Genomic DNA, 18,951 nt, shown 5'->3' with positions numbered 1-18,951 from the left:
AGAATCAAGATAATATTTTACTTTCTTTAACTAAACCATGGTTGACACAAGGATCTAATTAAAACAAAAATTGAAGAAGGGACAAAACTAAAAATTTTATTATACCATAGATATTTTTAAAATATATATATATATATATATATATATATATATATATATATATATATATATATATNATATATATCATAAACACGATGAAATTGTTTGACACATGAATAACATGTATCCTATGACCATATTTTCATGTTATTACTTATTCTAATATATGAATGATTGATGTGGTGCATATAGTTTCTTTTATATTTGATTATGGCAATGTTGATATGATCATATTCATATCTTGTGAGGCATTATGATGTATCATGTATGATAAACATGCATGAAATACCATGAATACGTCTCTATGTTTTGTAAGAAATTTATGTGACGATAAGTATGAAAACATTATGTGTATTCCTATTGAACCATGACCTCATGTATGGTGTATGTCATATGATTAGTGATGTCCATGGAGCGGGCACGGGGACAGAGAAATCTTCTTCATCCCCACCTTGCCCCCCCCCCCCCCCCCCNCAGTCGTTAGCTCTGATACCAGTTGTTAGGATCGATACCAGTTGTTAGGATCGATACCAGTTGTTAGGATCGCACAACAACGCACACGCTCGATCTAGATGAACACAAAGAATGGAATAGAGAAAAGTAGGAGAACTCTGGCTAAAAGGATTTTGTATTGATGATTTAAGTATGTACAACAAGAGAGGACACAATAATAGAAAATTACATTTTCAAAGCTCTATCAGAGCATATATATATATATATATATATATATGGTATAGTTTACTATATATAGCTTTACCAGATTTAGCCATCTACTATATATAGCTATTTACCATATATAGCTTTACCGAATATAGCTTTACCATATATAGCTTTACTAAATATAATATATCAGGCTTCAGCCTAACATACCTTTCAATCCGTAAATGCCACAAAGATAAGATCCATTTTATTATAATTTGTAATAAAAATAAAAATAATAATGATGATCACAGAGAGATTGTATTCCATGTTCCTACAATTATATATTTATAAGATGCACTAAACTTCATACAATCTCTCGGACCGTTTATGTGATAGAGAGAAATCTCTCTTCACTTCCTCCCTCATTTTATGTTTAGATGAAGATTCCTTATACCATTTGGGGTGAGTCTTCACGCCCCCGACCCCATGGGGGTAAATGGACATTCTACATGTGATCATGGATTGCTTCATGAACGTGATATGCATGGGTGCATACACCACAATATTATTTTTGCTAATTTTCCTTTTTGTTAGTTTTTAGAAGCATGAGCGGGCACTAGCCCGTAAATAGGCCTAGAATGTACATTAACAAGACCGTCTAGTGGGTTCATATATGCATGCGTGAATCATGTGTACAAAAGTACTTTGCACATCACTAAAAAAAAGAAAGTAAAACCTAACGAACAATCATGAAAATTAGGTTCCACCAATTATGAACCGTCTTTTTTTTCATATTTACAATATATACGAATGTTTAAATTTATGGCAAATTTCTCAAATTAAATATTTTTTATTATCCGTACAAAATCGTCATCTAGAATTAGATAATTTAATTTTTTTTCAGTAAATAATTTATTTATCAATCCATAATTTAAATTAATATTATACATTTTATATATTATAATTATCACACATTCAAAATAAATTGATTTTTTTTTTTTTTAATTTCCTTTAAGATGGGCACACTGTGGTAGTTGCCCCATATTAATAGTGCAGGTGTATCATAAGAAGATGGATCTTCACACACCTGATAACTTACCTTTTATACTCCAAAATACAACTAAACTAACTACCTACTTAAACTTGTTTAACTTCTCAAGCACGAATTGACCAAAATACCCTTCATCCATTAAATAAAATTCTTTTTAAAATAAAAACAAAATCCCAATTAAACTAAAACATAAGAAATCAATTTCTAGGGATTTTTCTAAGAATATTGAAAAAATAAAAGAATATAAATAGTTTGGAATAATTATAATAATCATTATATAGTCATTTCCACGTGGGATTATTTTATTTTGTATGTATAAACAAAGAAGACATGATGATTTGAAAAAAAAAAAAAGAAATTGAGAATCCAACCAAATACAGAAATAATTCCTTTTTACCAAAATGAGTTCAAATTTCAAAATCATAAGCATAATTATTCGTCACATCATGAAGCTTGGGCGGCCCTATGGGAATAGGCATCACCATGAGACACCAAAAGTTTCAAACTTTTTACTGTCTTTGGCCAAACAATCAAGTCCCCATTTCATTCTAAACTAACGCTAAATCTATAAATAAATTGTTGGGGTTGATTTTCTCATCTGGGTTTGCGAAGAATCTACGATAAAAGGGATTTTAATGGTATTTAAACCTAGTAATAGAGATGTATTTATAAACCATGATTGTTCCTAAATTTGGGAATGTGGACTCCCTTGGAACGGACAAATGTTTGATCTTTGAAAGGGAAGAAAGTAAGTGGTTTTTGGGGTTTGTTTTTGGTGTATTGGGGTTTCGTTAAAAGGGCAAGAAATTTTGGTAGTGACTGAAGAAAGCAATATTGACCTTTCAATAGTGAAAGCAATATTGACGTTATATGGCAGCTGGGGTTGTGTTCATTGACACAAAAGCTTCTGCACCCGCTAGCTCTCTGTCTCTCTCTGGTTGAGGTTGTGAAGAAGAAGAAGGGCTCTGTTTCGAAGCACCAGAGCCATTGCTTATCTCTCAAAAGGTAGTGAAAGTTGAGGCTTCTCTGCTTTAATGTTGTTTCAAAACCTCATTTTTGTGGTGAAATGAAGTCTTTTCTGTTCTTTTCTTAGTTTTTGTGGGGTTTTTGTTCTTGTTGTCTGCATGGAAGAGGTGGGATTTTAATGTTTAGCTCTTCTTTTTCCCCCTTTGTTTAATACCATCAACCCCTTTTTTGGCTTTTCTCTTCTTTTTTCTGTTTATTTGATGAATTTCTTGCTTGTTCTTCTTAGTTTTCTGGAGATCTTACTCCACCCTTATGGAAAATGCTTTCAATCTGTGAAAATCAATGGTTTCAATCTATGATCTCCGGCTCACATTTTGTTTCTCTCAGTTATTGATGAGTCAAAAGTTTAGATCGATTAGTCAACCAGACATGTTTCTTTAGCTTTAACTTCTCATGTTTTTTCTTGCTGTTCTGATGTTTCTTTGTTTAGCTTGAAACTCATTTCAATGGCAGATGATCTTTATAAACATGATCCTCATAGTTCCCTGCATACCCTTTTGATATGTTTTTCCCTGCCAGATCTATTGGGAATCTTTTGGTGATAAACGTTTGTTACTTGTTTGGATTGGTGATGATCTCTGCTTGCAGAGAACAGTATCATTTGAACCTATGTTGGGTTATGTAAAGGTCGAAGGAGCTTATTTGGAGCTGAAAAGGGGCGATCTACGACACGTTTCGGCTACGTGAGAACGATGCACAACGAGCTATGGTTTGCACGGCTAGTGATTTACATGGGTGGAAAGATTTTCCAAAGGGGCTTAGAGTTCTCCTCCTTGATGGAGACAGCAATTCTGCTGCTGAGATAAAAACAAAGCTTGAGGAAATGGAGTATGTTGGTGAGTCCTATCCTTGTTCTTCCCATAACATCTTCTCATTTATAAAATTTAGTGCATATAATCTGAAACCTTTTGACATTTTCATGACAGTTGTGACTTACTGCAATGAGAACGATGCATTGTTAGCCATTTCGAGCGAACCCGAAATGTTTCATGTCGCCATTGTCGAGGTAATGGTTGATGACTGATTGAAATACCACAAATTTGTTCTTGATTCGTTAGAAGATATTAAATGGTATCTGTTATCCCATTAGATGGACCATCTTGGTTAGTTCTTCAACAGCGTGATGTTGTGTTTGGTTACAGGTAACGGCGAGTGATCACGATGGGACGTTTAAATTTCTTGAAGCTGTTAAGGACTTGCCTACTATTAGTATGTTCATGAGACCTTGTCTTGTTATTTTATTGTACTAAACTAGTTCATGGTAGTTTTATGTTTGTTACTCATTCTCAAGTTCATACAGAACTTAATATCTAAGTTTCGTGGTTTCTAATGTGAGAGTTTCGTTTCGACCAGTGATTTCGAACATCCATTGCCTCAGCACGATGATGAAGTGCATAGCGGTAATACTACTCGAAATTTAAACGATTCTGGATTTTTGTTTGAGTTTAAACTTGAGATCAAGAGTTTGTGATGGCGTGTTTTCAGCTTGGTGCGATCGAGTTCCTTCAGAAACCGGTGTCTGAGGACAAACTGAGGAACATTTGGCAGCATGTTGTTCATAAGGTCTGTTAGATTGTGCCAACAAATTTCCACACATGCTTTAAGCTTCAAATTTTTCTGATCTGTTAATCCTAAGCAGGCATTCAATGCAGGCGGGAGCGCCGTCCCGAGTTCTTTAAAGCCTATCAAAGAATCTGTTGCCTCCATATTGCATCTTGAATTGGAAAACAAGGAGAACGAGAATCAAGTTCCACATGAGTTGGAAATATCGAGCGGGGACAATGTCGATGATCATGAACTACTAATACTACCAGAAGGAAGTGACAAGTATCCAGCTCCTTCAACTCCTCAGCAAAAGCATGGAATGAGATTGGTGGATCAAATGAACTGTTTGCTCGAGAAAGAGTGCGGCGAGCAAGACGGGGAAGAGTCTAAATCTGTCGAAACTACTTGTACTGCTCAAGTGGAGAACTCTCAGTTATCTGACAAGGAAGTTATTAAAGAGGAAGAGAACTCTACGGATGGCTGTGGGGCTGCGAGTAATGTCGATCACGAGTTACACGATCGAGACAACATTTGCAGTTCCGAAAAAAACAAGAGCAAAGCATGCGGTCTTGGTAATCCGTGTAGGACGAAAGTAAGTGGGAAGAAGCTGAAGGTAAGAATATCCTTGAACTTGAATTTGAATTGAGTTTGAATCTCCTTGGATTCTGCATTCATGTTGTTCGTCACGGGATCAGGTAGACTGGACGCCCGAACTGCATCGAAAGTTCGTACAGGCAGTGGAACAACTCGGAGTGAATCAAGCAATTCCTTCTCGAATTCTAGAGCTGATGAAAGTTGAAGGCCTGACAAGGCATAATGTAGCTAGCCATCTTCAGGTTGGTATCAAACTTGCTTTCTTTATAGTTGTGTAAGCTATCATTTTAGACATGGTTTGTGCAAAGACGAGTATCTTTACGGCTCGAAGTATCAAGCAGAAGTATCGGATGCATAAGCGACACGTCTTGCCAAAAGAAGAAGATGGTAGCTGGTCGAGTTCAAAGGATCCAATGAGGAAGAACTACTATCCACATCCACAGAGACATGTGATGGCCTACCCTCCTCCCTATCACTCAAATCATGTAATGCCAGTCGCCCCCATCGGATCGTGGGGTCATATGGCTTGTCCCTCCCCTGGTGTTCAAATGTGGGCGCCTCCTCCCGGTTATCCGCCATGGCGACCGCCAGACACTTGGCCGTGGAAGTCGTATCTCGGGGTAACATTCTTACTATAACAAACTAGCACACATGATTTATAGGACTTTTAGTAGTTCTTAAGTTCTAAACAAGTGATCATTGCTTTTAGGTGCATGGTGAGGCGTGGGGATGCCCTGTGACACCACCACCTCCTCATAGCCCTTTCTCTTCAAATCCTCACGTGGGTATACCTTTATTTGCATTTCCAACAGACATGTTCCTATTGATTCTTAGATTTATCTAATAACCTCTTCTTTCTCCATACTTCCTGGAATCAGCAGCATATTTCGAGATTCGAATATGTCGATGTGCACGATAAAAGCTACGGCATTGCACCGAGTCCTGTTGATCTTCAACTGGTAATACAACATTGATCTTCTTCATCGCTCTGCACTATCTTTTTAAGTTTTGTTGGTTGAAATTGATCTGTAATGCGTTAATGGTGTTTCACGTCATTGACCGAGCGGGCATTAGAACAAAAGGTTGAAGCCTATCTTTAATAGGTGGGATAGTTTATCTTATGTTATAGGTTTGGCCTAAGTCTACTAAGTAGCAAATACTGTCGTCTTTAGACTTTCCCTTTTGGGCTTCCCCTCAAGGCTTTTAAAACACGTGAGAGGTTTCCACTGCTTCATTCTCATTCCCAACCAAGAAAAACGACACATTATTGATTTGTTCGTTTCAAGTTACATGCTACCCCTAGAATGGCATGCTTTTGAAACGTGTGGTATACAAGTCCAAATTTTCGGAACTGGAAAAGCCAACACTAAGAAAAAGAAGGTTTGTTTGAGACTTGAAATGGTAAAAGGCCGACCAAACCGACGAGACGAGAACCGAAACTCGTTTGATTGAGACATGTCTTGGATTGCATTCGAGTATTTTAAGGACTAAAAATTTTGTTTCTGCTGATACAGGCTGATGAGGAAATTGACAAAGTAGTGAAAGAAGCAATAAGCAAGCCATGGTTGCCATTGCCTTTGGGGCTAAAGCCACCTTCAACAGAAAGTGTACTATCAGAGCTCTCAAGACAACAAATCTCGACCACCCCTTTTCACATCAACGGCTGTAAACTACTCCACTGACAGAGTTTGGTCACTGAAGAACAAGAAATGTCATTGGGTGGCGGGCTGTTCCACTGTCTGGCTGACTTGGACCATCTGATTAAGAAGATAAAAGAGAAGTGGAGCCCAAAGCCATAGGTGACAAGGGCAGGGTCACGTGGGGGATGGTGTGAGGCATGGTGCCACGTTGGTGAGTTTGACACCACGGTTAGAGTTGTGGCTGTGAGGATAGCAGAAAAAGGAGGATGTAATAATTGAATTTCATTAGATTTTTTCAGAGAAGATGAGATGGAAAAGGTGATGTGTCTTTTTCTGATAGGACCATCATTTGGGAGTCTTTGTGAATTAAATATAAAATGACTGAATTTTTGGTGCCTATGCTGTTCCTTTTAGGATAATAATAAAGTTTTGATAGCAACTATTTTTCTTCCATGGAATGAATAATTGTTAGGAACATATATATATATATATCTATATATATATATATATTAATGGTGAAGTGAAAAGGCAATAATTCTCGGCACTCAAATCCGTCTTTTTTAGAAGAAAAGTTGAGTTGATTTTCAAATCTTTACGTAGTACATAGTGTCTTTATATATGCCTTTTGAGATATTTTCCAATATGATAATGATATGAACCAAGAGACATCAATCCTACAATATACTTTAACAAAGATGTGAAGAAAATGTTGTTGAAATTATCAAAAGATATTTCAATTCGTGTCACAAAGAAGAACGAAGTTTCATTGCTATAAATTTTAGGTGGATCATAATTTAGAGTTGGTGTTTCTTATTTACGTAATGGCTAATTATGACCATAAAGTAAAGAGAGTGGTTAATTATGGTCATAAAGTATGAAAATTACAACTCCAAAAAAGTCTCAGGGACAGTTGAGAGTTTTCATTTTGAGGCTATATAATGCATGTATGTTATCTTTCTAAGGTAGACTTTGAAAATACAGTAAAACAAGCATTGGTCCCTTCTTTTGGTCAATGACTAAGTTTTTTTTTTTTTTTTTTTTTTTTTTTTTTTTTTTTTTTNCAATGTAGCTTAAGTTGTATATAGAATCATTCAAGTACGACAGGATCAATCTTGCTTGTAACAAGTGTTCTTACCTTGAGATATTCGATCAACAAAGTAATTCTATAATTTTTGGTGAAGACAGCCGGAACCAACTAGGATATGTCTCATAGATTTTAAATTACATTGTAAGCGATTGTTGGGATGGTTAAATCTTATTTTGTTTTGTGTTTTCTTCATGGATGTAATTTTTTTATGATTATTTAAGTTCAAGGCCTCTTTAAAAATAAAATATTTTAAAATAATTTTGTATATGTTTGAAATATTATGATAGGTATGTAGTAATGATCTTATTTTTAAAAGAAAAAGTAGGATTGTTACATCCTTGCCTCGAAGAGCCTTAATAAGATAGATGAATTCAAAGGAGTTAAATGATGAAAATCGTTCGGAGGAGATCGATCATGGGGAGGAAATGAGTTTTGGGAGGAGTTTGACCATAAGAAATTAGGATCTTCAAGGGGTAGATCATGAAAAGTGATAGAGTTTCAAAAGAACTAGATTATAAGGACTCGATAGGTTTCCATGAGTTATATAACGAGGAATAACGAGCCTTGAAAACTTAGAATCTTACATGAGTTCGATTGAGCTGATAAAGCCTAGTTGCTAGCTTCTCAAAACCTATTACTTAAATACATGTAATAAAACTTATGAACAATATAAGATGAATTATTTGGCATAAGATTTAAGAATGATTTATGAATCTACGAGTAAACTATTTATTGATTATTTTTTATACTTATTCATGCTGCATTTCTTTTATAGATCAAATATGAGCTGAGCAGTCGAGTCTATGTGAGTCCTAGGCCTATAAGATCGAGATAGATTCATGTCGTGATTTTGACTCCTCCCACATAGAGCGTTAGTTAGTAGCCTGTGGCTTAAGATTCTCGAAAAAGGGTCATTACAACACTCCTAAGAAAAAATGATGATATCTATAGCCTTACAATACATAAAAAATAATTAATTCAATCTAAAATCAAACAACTCTAGTCGTCTAACATTTCATCCAGGTGTTTTGCCAGTAGCTTCCAGTGGTATTCACATTTGGCATATGCCTGCTCTAACTGAGATTTTTGGAGATGATGAGATTTTTGGAGATGATTCTGTACGGAGGAACGTTGGGGCTTGGAAAGTTTAATTAAAGTTTAATCTTTAAACTTTTATATTTGTATCAAATTAGGTTCTTCGAGTATGCTAAAACTCCATTTTTTTTTTCTTTTAAATAGATCTCTAAATTTTAAAAGACGTCCGATAAGTTGTTGAGCTTTCGATTTTTGTATCTAAAAAATCATTAACATTGGACAGATTGTGTTTCAATTTTGGATAATAAGAAGTAAATGTGATAAATTGAACTGTTTTGGTAATAAATTATGAATAAGGAATATGCATCTTCAGCAATCATTACCCAATTACTTGGGGAACTGAGATTATAAAGCATTATACAAGTTCTTTCTATTTTACCAATAACACTATATTATAGCTTAGCTTACAAGTGAATAAATTTTTTAAAAAAAGGAACAAAAACTTCCTTTTGAGAGGCTGCTAAAATTCTAGCATTTCTTAGCTCTCTAATCGGATCCCATCTATTCATCACTGGATGTGCTGTTGTTGTTCTTCTGTGGGCTGCTGCTTACAACCCAGTACTGTTTAACAGCAACCATTATCTTCTTAGGCACAAGAGGACCGTCCTCGTCATCCATCAATTTCACGTCCCATCTCATGCCTGCAGCTATTATTTTTACCTTATTCAGGACGTCCACTCCGTCTCGGAGGATGACGATTCCCTCTGGTCTCAATATACGGTCCATCTCTAGAAGTATGTCTTCGATATTGCACCTATTTATCATTTCAGAGATGTAATGTAATGGTTGTTATATGGAGCTATTACAAGCTTAAAGATCAAATCGAAACTAAACTCAAAACCCACCGCGAAAATGTAATGTTTTGCAATCTAAGAGGCAAAACTAAGAGAGCGACATTTTGAAATTGAAGAACCAAATGAATATTATGTTAGGAATCACGACTCTCCACAATGGTATGGTATTGTTCACTTTGAGCATAAGCTCTCGTGGCTTTGCTTTGGGCTTCCCCAAAAGGTCTCATACCAATGGAGATAGTATTCCTCACTTATAAATCTATGATCTTCCACTAAATTAACTAATGTGGGACTCACTCCCAATAATCCGCAACATATTATACTCAAAACAGTTTTGATTATTGTGGTTGATCCTAAAAGCTAAATCTTATTGGTACAAGTGGCTTGGGAGTGGGGAAGAGAACAAACATGATGCCCCCTAAGATACCTTTTTAAGGCATTTCTTGTCAAGCAACAGATATAAGAAGGAAGAACTTTAAACGTCTAATGGGTTTGTTTCATGTTGAGACTTGAGCACAAAAGTAACCTTTTCAAATATGTTTAGATTGACATGACAAAGATGTTCACTTCAGTGGGAGGCTTCCTTTGTTGTTAGTTAATATTAGATACTTGATCAACGACTACACTCAAACTATGATTATAGATAAAGAAGATTAAAGTACTTACGTGTTTTCGTACAGGTCGAATACGTCACTCCCATGAATAAAGTCGTACGTCCTCGGGTACGTAGAAAAGCCCTCACACCTAGACAAAATGCATGCATATGGATCAGGAACTGCAACTATCTTATCTTCTTATATCAAAATCAATGCCAGTGAGCCACGGTTTTTTCCAAGACAGAAGGCCTCAAAAGCAGGCAACCAAGTTACTCAATCAGTCGAGTGTAATTCCACTTAAAGCTATGTTGTGATTTCTTTGAACTATCTATGAATACAATTTAGTCATAGAGTTGTTTTAGAAAGATTACTCAATAAAATGGCTTTAACTGGAAAAGGAAAGTGACAGAGGAACGTACCAATCATGATACATGCCAACCAGACCTCTCTCGTAAATGGCTCCAAGAGTGTTCTTGGAAATTGTGGGTACAACATTCATCACCCAAGAATTTTTCGAGTGAACTGCAGCTGCAAATCCACCGAGGTTTGCATTCATGTCCATTATATTCCTGTACCTTGGGCTGCCAATCAAGTTATTTACCCTCTTGTAAACATCAACATGCTTTCTCCAAATTTTGTTGTCCTCTTCAAAAGATTCAGCTGTGACGTCTGGAATCAAACCATTGGATATTCGGGGAGGAACAGCAAAGAGCCGGGCAGGAAACTTTTCCAATTTCCCTCCCGCTACTTCTTCATCACTACTTACCTCAGGAAAAGGGGTGATGCATGTATCCATTTTCTGGTACCTGTGAATTAGGAGGAGAGTGATGAGGGTCATAATTAGAAAAAGTATACAAACTCAAGCATTGCCTTTAAATCTTGTATCTCTCTCCTATTTGAAATAAGAATACAATGTTAAATTGAGTAGAATATTGTCCAACTCCAATCAAATCGATCGTTTCTGATCACAAAACAAAACCAAAAAATCAAATGGTTATCAAACGGTACCGAGACAACCAAAATACAATACTATACGGCTTCCTTTGAAAGCAAAAGAACAGAGCATGGCAATGGCAAATGAGTACTAAAGCAATGTATGAAGTATTTTCTTAAGGCTGTAGCAGAAACATATATCAAACGATATGCATAACATCAGAGAGAGTTTTGAACACAAACTCACCAGACATCTTCAGAATCATTTGGTTCACACATTTTTACAGTATTCTTCCTATTGCAGTACTTGTCATTTTCCTTTTTTCTCCAGATGGCAATATCTCCCTTCTCGTATTTTTTCTCCCAGCAGAGCTTCTCGGCTAGCTCTTCGATTTTCTTCTGCTCTGCATTTAGATCCTCCTTAGTGCGTTTCCATGTCTGGTAATAGGTCTTCCAGTTGATTGGAGGGCCAGATAGGATCCAATAGCCACCAGGTCTCAGGACTCTGTCAACTTCCATAAGATAGATACCATCTGTATGCACAAGTTAATAGCTTAGAGATGGATTGATACTCAGATCAATGTAAAATCAAAAGTTGATGCATATCAGGACCTTTGAAATTAGAATAGTAATATAATGGTTCATTTTCAAATTTAGTCCCTATGATTTTAAATATTATAACTAGTCCATCTAGTTCATTAAAGCCCTCATAAATAATCCCTACAATAGAGACTATTTACGAGAGTTTTATCAAACCATAGAGACTATTTATAAGGTTTTAGCGTCAATCAAATGAGGCTCAAAACTCTTCGAGCCAACTTCTAACGAGCTGAGATAAACTTTTTAAACGAAAAACAGAGGGTTTTATGCATAAAACCTATAATAGCTACCAGCTAGGTTCTTTGGCTAGAGAGTATTAACAGAATTTTTATAAAACTTGTATTGATACCGTTTCACTATTGACTTTTTTTTAATTGCTTCTAGCTTATCTTAGATAAGTTTGAATTCTTATTCAAGAAATTAGAGAAACGAATTGGAAGCCACATAAAAAAGTTAAACAAGATATAGTGGAGTTTAATCGCTCCAAATACTAACCATTTGAAGTCCATGGTATAAGGCATCGCGAACACTGAGCCATATCAAAGGCTCTAGATGGATATGGAAGGCGTATACTACCCAACACGCCAATAATAGCAGGTACACCACGTTCCAGTGCAAACTGTATTTGTGCTTCGTGATTGTCCCTTGGTGCAAACGACATAGCTAATACATTTCTGCTGAACAAATACGCACCCCAACTAGCAACCTGTGTCAAATTTGGTGTAATTATGGCGACAACAAGAATGTTCATGAACTAGAATCTTAAAATCAGTTCAGCAGCTGGTTGAAGATTAAAAATGTAATGGTACAGAACACTATAAAAAATCATTAGACAAGAAAGATAGTTCAATAGTTTTTGTTAAAAACATACCCCACAACCAGTATCCAGAGCTGTTCTAATGGAACCATCTGCAATTGGAATAACTGATGATAGTTCATCAATATATGCATCCGCTCCTTGAGGAAACATTGTCCCACCACCAGGAAATCTGAATACATTGCCCTGAAATTCCACCCAATGCTGATTTGCCTTCTCAACTGTCAGGCTCTTATATGGAACATTGGCATAATGAACATAATCACGGCCCTTGGGCCAGGGAAATGGAGGCATATAACCTTTGGGAGCTGGAATAAGACAGTGCAACTTTTCATTTACTGGAGGACAATGCCTTTCCCTGTATATCATATTCTCTCTTGGGAAACTCATAGCTCGGTCTTGTTCTTGGCAAGGTGTATAATCTGTGTACTTTATGTCGCATGGTTTGAACACCTTTTTTTTCGGCTCAGAGGATTCGGTAAGTTCGATTCTGTGATGAGCCTCAAAGTCTAATTCTTTAACAGTGTTGCAATTTGATAGCCTGGTAATCTCCATTGCTATGCTATCTCCTTTCCCAAATCCACTTCTCTGCCATGTTCCCAAAATGTAAAAGAAAAGACACAAACCAATCACACCAAATAGAGATATTGAGCACCGGTTTCGGTTCACCGGCAAATTACTCTTCGACCCCATTATCTAAATGTCACAAATCTTTCAAATCTGCAACGATATATATCTAACTCTTAGTAGCATGGACTTGAAGTAGACGCCATGATCAAGCAATTAACGATGATTTGCATCAATGTTAACATATGGCCAAAAGAAATCAAGGGAATCAACATCAAACGTATAACTTTCACTTCAGTATGCATTTAAAGGTTATAACAACTTATACTTACCAGATCATAATTCAATAATCATAACGAAACTACAACACATAAACAGAATGCCACCATCCACAAAAACTGATAGCCATCAATGAAGTTACCGACCATAACTATCATTGATTCATTCTTATTTCTACAAGCAATGCATGTCTATTCACAAGAAGATGAAGAAAATTCAACATTCTCCAAGAAAAGATTCAGAAAAACTCAAACCAGCTTAAAATAAAAATCAGATCGAACAATATTTTGTTCAACCGTACAAAACCGACAGCTCTGGTCGCCTGCTTTCTCCTACCAACTTCAGTACAAGGGAAAGATTCATCACATTCATCACAATACAATGGCTAAGCAGATTCAAACACAATGAACCAAAGATCATCAAAATGAATAAAAACAAATTGCTATAACGGTTGAATCGGGAAGAATCAACGGAAGAGAAAGCAGTAGCTAAGATCTAATAGATCAATGAACTCGAAAAACAAAATGACAATACCGTCAAAAGGGTACCTCGGCGATCTCCGACGATGCTCCGGCGAGCAATCCGATTTGCCCCAGTGAGCAAGAGAGAGAGAGAGAATTTATCCTGGACAGTGGGATTGTAGGATGGATGAGAGCGATGCATTAAAATGGGTAAACAACTTCACTGCTGCGAAGAAATTGAGGATTTTAATAGGAATCGGGAAATGTGAATTTATGGTAGAGATCCGATCGATCAACGAGAACTGAAAAATTAAAATTCAGGTTATTAGTTTCAATTGGATGCTTTTCATTTCATCAACTGTTTAATTTTGAATTAGTCTTATTTATTCACTTTTGTTTTCTAGTGGATTTCTTAATGGAATGTTTTCCATTGGGATTAATAATATCATTTCTTTATTTAATAATTTATAAATTCAAAAACTCCTCTCATCAAAACTATAAAAGTTGGGTCGAGGTGGATTTTTTTATTATTATTATTATTTTATTTTTTTTGTCCGATCCTCTCGTCCAACTTGAAAATAAGGTTACAACCTAATCCAACCCTACCTTTAATATTATTATAAAAGATTAAGATATTTAACTTTTATAATCGATGTCAGTAATATAATGTCTAATCAGATAACTCTCTTTTTGCAACGTTCTAGTATACCCGCTAAATGGTATTAAATTATTATTATTTATTTATTCATTTATTTATTTATGATTATTTGACATGGTTGTGTAATATCTAGTTATTACTAATAAATGAACGAATGCAAAAACAGTTAGCCGACACAAAGAGTTGTTTTCCAAGGGACCATTGATAGCCATTTCATTTATTACGTCATAAAGATGCCCAATGCTTATTGTCAAATAAATCATTAGGATGACTAATAATTGATTATGTAACAAAATATATATAAATTTGCTATTTATAGTTTAAATTTTCCGGCATCTCTTACAAGGTGGCGAGCTTACTTATTTCTCGTATTTAAGAGTGAAAACTATCCACACAAACCATTACGAGTAGCATGTTTTATTTTCACTCACATGCATTTTAGAAAATATTCTAGAAGGTCACTCAACATACGTTTAACTTTGAAGTTTATATGATCGAGTCACCAAAAACAAAAGGTGTGCTTTATTCGTACAGATAGTAATTGTCATTTTTTTAAAAAGTTTTTTTTAGTCATATTAATCTCAAGTTTGCTTTCATTCGGATAGGTCTTTGTTAATTCATGTACCTCTCGTTTACTCGAATATCACGTTTTATTCCTTGTTTGGATTCTAATAGCAAAGGTTAGTGTGTAATTTACCGTACAAAAAACTACTAAGAGTTGTTAATTTAGGTTAGAATTGTTTGATTTTATTTATTCTTTAAACTTCATCTATTCTATTTTAATTCTTGGCATAAAAAGTCGTTGAGAATAAAATAAAATAATATTTTTTACTCGGTGAGTAGAAAAGATTGAGTATTAAAAATAGTCCGTAGGTGATTCACTGTGATTAGGAAATGCTTACCTATGTAGTATGATGATTATGGTAGAACCTAAATCCTGATTGGTCTCGGGTATAAATTATTTTTCCTATAAAAATTTGGATATGCATCAGTTTCATACACATAGTCTCATCTACATCACTTTCATGCGTATCGAACCTACGGATTATGTTAATTATTTTAATATTCAATACATGTAGTATATAGGTTAATTATTTTAATTTTTAATGTATAAATATAATAAATATTTTTTATATTTAATATTTTAATATATTAAATATTAGTTTCAATATTTCCATTTAAATTTACTCTTCTCCCTTTCGTATAAACATTTTTCTCTTTAATATTCAAATATTAAATATTTATTTCAACATTTCATTTTTTTTCTTAAATTGACGTTGTTTCTTAAATCGATGCTATATTTTAATGAGTTAATGAGTGAATCTTATGGACCTACAAATTATAAGCTTAAATGATACAAAATTAATTAATTAAATTGTTTTAATTTATTAATTTTCAATTCATTACGGTCACTTCATTACAAATCTATAGTTGAATTCTGATGCATTTAGGATAACTTAGGTTCACGAATAGAATCATTATAGGCAAATCAATTATTCACGAGTTATTAGTAATTTCAGGTGGATCAAAGTAATTATATTTTACACTTTAAGTTAAATTGATTATTTAATGAACAATTTGTTTATAATCAAATGATAAATTAAGTTTTTCTCGATCCAATATGAGGGTGGGGCTCCACTGCTTAAGTTTCAAACCTAATGGAATTATTTGTTCTTAGGACAAGTGAGGTCTCTTCCATTATTTGTGGTTTGGTTTTCGTCATTTTTTTTTTATAAATAATTATTTTTATTATCTATCAATCATTTTTAAATAATTTATAAAAAGAAAAAATTGACAATAAATTAAAATAAATATATTTTGTGTTAGAATAAGTGAAATAAAGTAATTATATTTGATTTTTAAAATGTAATATTTATAATTAATCGAGTAAAAGTTTACGTGATTTTATTAAATTAATTTATTGGAAGACAATGAATAAAATGGATGGCTAAATAAACTACTCCTAAAATTTAAGGCAGATTATTAATATTCCGATTTTTAATAAATGAAAACTTTTATGGTTAAATTTATTTTAATAATTTTTTCTAACAAAAATAAATTAACTAACCACAACTAATTTTCTGACATTTTTAATTAAAAAAAAATTAGATTTACATAATAAAATATAAATTATAATAAGAATCCGACTCTTTTTAATTTTATTTTTCTTAATAAATCTCAAATAAATAGATGGATAAAAATTTAAATTCAATAAGATAAAAATTGAAAAATTAACAATAAACGATATAAGATTTAAATTGGGGAATCCTTTCTTAAAAGAATGGTACGCATATTTACCCCGTACAAGAAACTGAGAATCCTTCCATCTGTGATCCACGCCACTTCTTCGTCGTCGCGGCGTCTCTTCCGTTTCAGCAGCTCAGTGTGCCGGCGCCGTCATCTTTCAGCCTTCTCGTGCCGCCTTGCTGCCTCCCTCCTAGGGTTTTTGCCCTGGTTTTCTACTTTCTTGTTGTTACAGGTATTCTCCCAATCTCCATCTGTCTTTCTTTTCACTTGAAAAATAGAAATTAGAACTTGTCTAATGAAAGAATGTTTTTAATTAAATATCCGAATGGCAACGAAAATTATAACAGTCTTGCGGCAAATTTGGAGCTGGTTTGTGTTTGGCTATTGGGATTTGCACATGAATCAGTCCTCCAATTCTCTTTTAGTTCATAGCTTGATTGATTGACGGAATAACTTTAACCCTATTTATATTAGTACATTTGTAGATTATAGTTGGGAGAAGAGAATAATTTTCTGTTGTTTTGAAAATTGAAAATTGAAAATTGAAGTCCTTGGAATAGCTTATGAGGGGTTTTATTTGGGGAGGAATTGAGAAGGGTTGAGGGTTGCATTTAGTCAACTGGGAGATGGTGACAAAGCCAGTAGATGAGGAGGCTTTGGAAATAGGAAGTTTAAGTTCCCATAACTGTGATACCCCACATCGGTTGGGGAGGAGAACGAAACACCCTTTATAAGAGTGTGGAAACCTCTCCCTAGCAGATGCGTTTTAAAAACCTTGAGGCAAAGCCCGTAAGGGAAAGCTCAAAGAGGTCAATATCTGGCCGTTACAATAACACAGTGCATTCCTGGTTAAATGGTTTTGGCGTTTCCTTCTTGAGTCTAACACCTTTTGGCATAAGGTTGTTGTGAGAAAACAAGAGTCACCCCCTCTAAGTGGATTGGAGGTCGGGCTAAAGGCACTTTCCAAATCCCCTTGGAAAGGTATGGTGAGGGGCTTCTGTTTTTTATTTTTTATTTTTTAATCAATTTGTCTAGTTTCCAATGGGGGATGGCAGAGACATTTTTGGCTAAAGGGCTGGGTAGAATCCTCTAATCTCATTTCCCTCGTTTGTTTCATTTATCTTCAATGAGAAACCATTCAGTGGTAGATGTGTTGCCCTAACTCTATGACCTTTTCCTTCGCCAGTTTTGGGGTTCCGCCATGCTGTCTATTAGGGAATTGTTGAATGTTATTGACCTTCTCTCATTGACTGGGGAGTTTTTTTCATAGTCTTGGGATACTGATGTTCGTCTTTTGAGTCCTTGTTCATTGGAAGGCATCCTTCGTAAATCTTTCTTTCTTTACTTGGTCAATCCCTCTCCCTCAAGTGGCGTCTTTGTCTCGTTCTGGAAGGTGAAAATTTCAAACAAGATTAAGTGTTTTGTGTGTCAGGTTTTCCACAGAAGGGGTTAACATCTTGGCTGGGTTTCAAGGAAGTGACCTAATTTGCGGACCTTGTTGCATATTTTGTAGGCGGGAAGTTGGGATCTTGATGATATCCTCTAAGCTGTGATCTTGCCCATAGTGTTTGGAGTTATTTTTTTTGAGGAGTTTAGCTTCACCATTGCTAGATATAGGAGTTGTAGAGAGAAGATCGAGGACTTCCTTCTACATCCTCATTTTCATGAGAAGTATGGTTTGTTTTAGCAGGTACGGGTGTGCTCTATTTTGTTTCTGGAGGGAGAGGAATACCAAAGTCTTTAGAGGGCTTGAGGGGTCTTCAAGTGATGTTTGAGCTCTTGTTAGATTTAGTGTGTCTTTCTTTGTCGGCTTAAGTGGTTAAGCTGTTTTGTAACTATCTGTTGAGTCTTCTTTGGTTGAATTGGAGGTCCTTCCTTTAAGTTGTCTCCATCTTTTGTGGGCTTTTTTTTTTTTTTTTTTTTTTTTTTTTTTTTTTTTTTTTTTTAAAAAAAAAAAAAAAAAAAAAAAAAAAAAAACTTTTAAATCAATGGAAGCTCAGTCATTCACAAAATATAATTTTATACTACTTTGACATATCGTCCCTGTGATATCTTTTTGTATAAATATATTCTTTTTGAAGCATATGGACTCTTAAGTGCTTTATTTATTTTGGTATCATATACTTGGACTTGATTGATTATCATGTGCAATGTTGTATAGATTGAACGATGTCTGAAAAATTGAAGTCTCTCAAGGAATATCTTAAGCGCTACGAAACT

The 18,951-nt window shown here is 34.8% G+C and overlaps 2 protein-coding genes across 8 annotated transcripts; one reads left to right on the top strand and one right to left on the bottom strand.

Annotated features, from left to right (window-relative positions):
• The first annotated feature begins 2,533 nt into the window (after window positions 1–2,533).
• Window positions 2,534–7,036, top strand: LOC111784701 (two-component response regulator-like APRR2). 5 transcript variants are annotated; one of them, XM_023665317.1, is made up of 12 exons: window positions 2,534–2,797; window positions 3,446–3,654; window positions 3,745–3,824; window positions 3,961–4,027; window positions 4,172–4,218; window positions 4,304–4,381; window positions 4,458–4,976; window positions 5,059–5,199; window positions 5,299–5,577; window positions 5,667–5,738; window positions 5,836–5,916; window positions 6,472–7,036. In XM_023665317.1, the coding sequence occupies exons 2-12, from the start codon at window positions 3,525–3,527 to the stop codon at window positions 6,637–6,639; spliced, it is 1,662 nt and encodes a 553-aa protein (XP_023521085.1). In that variant the 5' UTR covers window positions 2,534–2,797; window positions 3,446–3,524; the 3' UTR covers window positions 6,640–7,036. The 5 variants fall into 5 exon arrangements, with proteins under 5 accessions (XP_023521085.1, XP_023521087.1, XP_023521084.1 ...); XM_023665319.1 differs by having other exon boundaries at window positions 3,407–3,654; window positions 5,839–5,916; XM_023665316.1 differs by having other exon boundaries at window positions 3,407–3,654.
• A 2,001-nt stretch (window positions 7,037–9,037) lies between these two features.
• On the bottom strand, window positions 9,038–14,153 carry LOC111784704 (probable methyltransferase PMT14). Of its 3 annotated transcripts, none has more exons than XM_023665322.1 (7): window positions 13,900–14,153; window positions 12,574–13,107; window positions 12,198–12,408; window positions 11,350–11,635; window positions 10,589–10,975; window positions 10,240–10,317; window positions 9,038–9,533 (listed from the first exon to the last, which is right to left on the bottom strand). In XM_023665322.1, the coding sequence occupies exons 1-7, from the start codon at window positions 14,026–14,028 to the stop codon at window positions 9,281–9,283; spliced, it is 1,878 nt and encodes a 625-aa protein (XP_023521090.1). In that variant the 5' UTR covers window positions 14,029–14,153; the 3' UTR covers window positions 9,038–9,280. The 3 variants fall into 3 exon arrangements, with proteins under 3 accessions (XP_023521090.1, XP_023521091.1, XP_023521092.1); XM_023665323.1 differs by having other exon boundaries at window positions 12,574–13,239; window positions 13,914–14,050; XM_023665324.1 differs by having other exon boundaries at window positions 12,574–13,239; window positions 13,900–14,036.
• Window positions 14,154–18,951: the final 4,798 nt, after the last annotated feature.

Source organism: Cucurbita pepo, unplaced genomic scaffold (assembly GCF_002806865.2).
Source record: "Cucurbita pepo subsp. pepo cultivar mu-cu-16 unplaced genomic scaffold, ASM280686v2 Cp4.1_scaffold000265, whole genome shotgun sequence".
Classification (NCBI taxonomy): domain Eukaryota; kingdom Viridiplantae; phylum Streptophyta; class Magnoliopsida; order Cucurbitales; family Cucurbitaceae; genus Cucurbita; species Cucurbita pepo.
The sequence above is the reverse complement of the archived record's forward strand: the minus strand, read 5'-3'. Positions and strand labels throughout refer to the sequence as shown.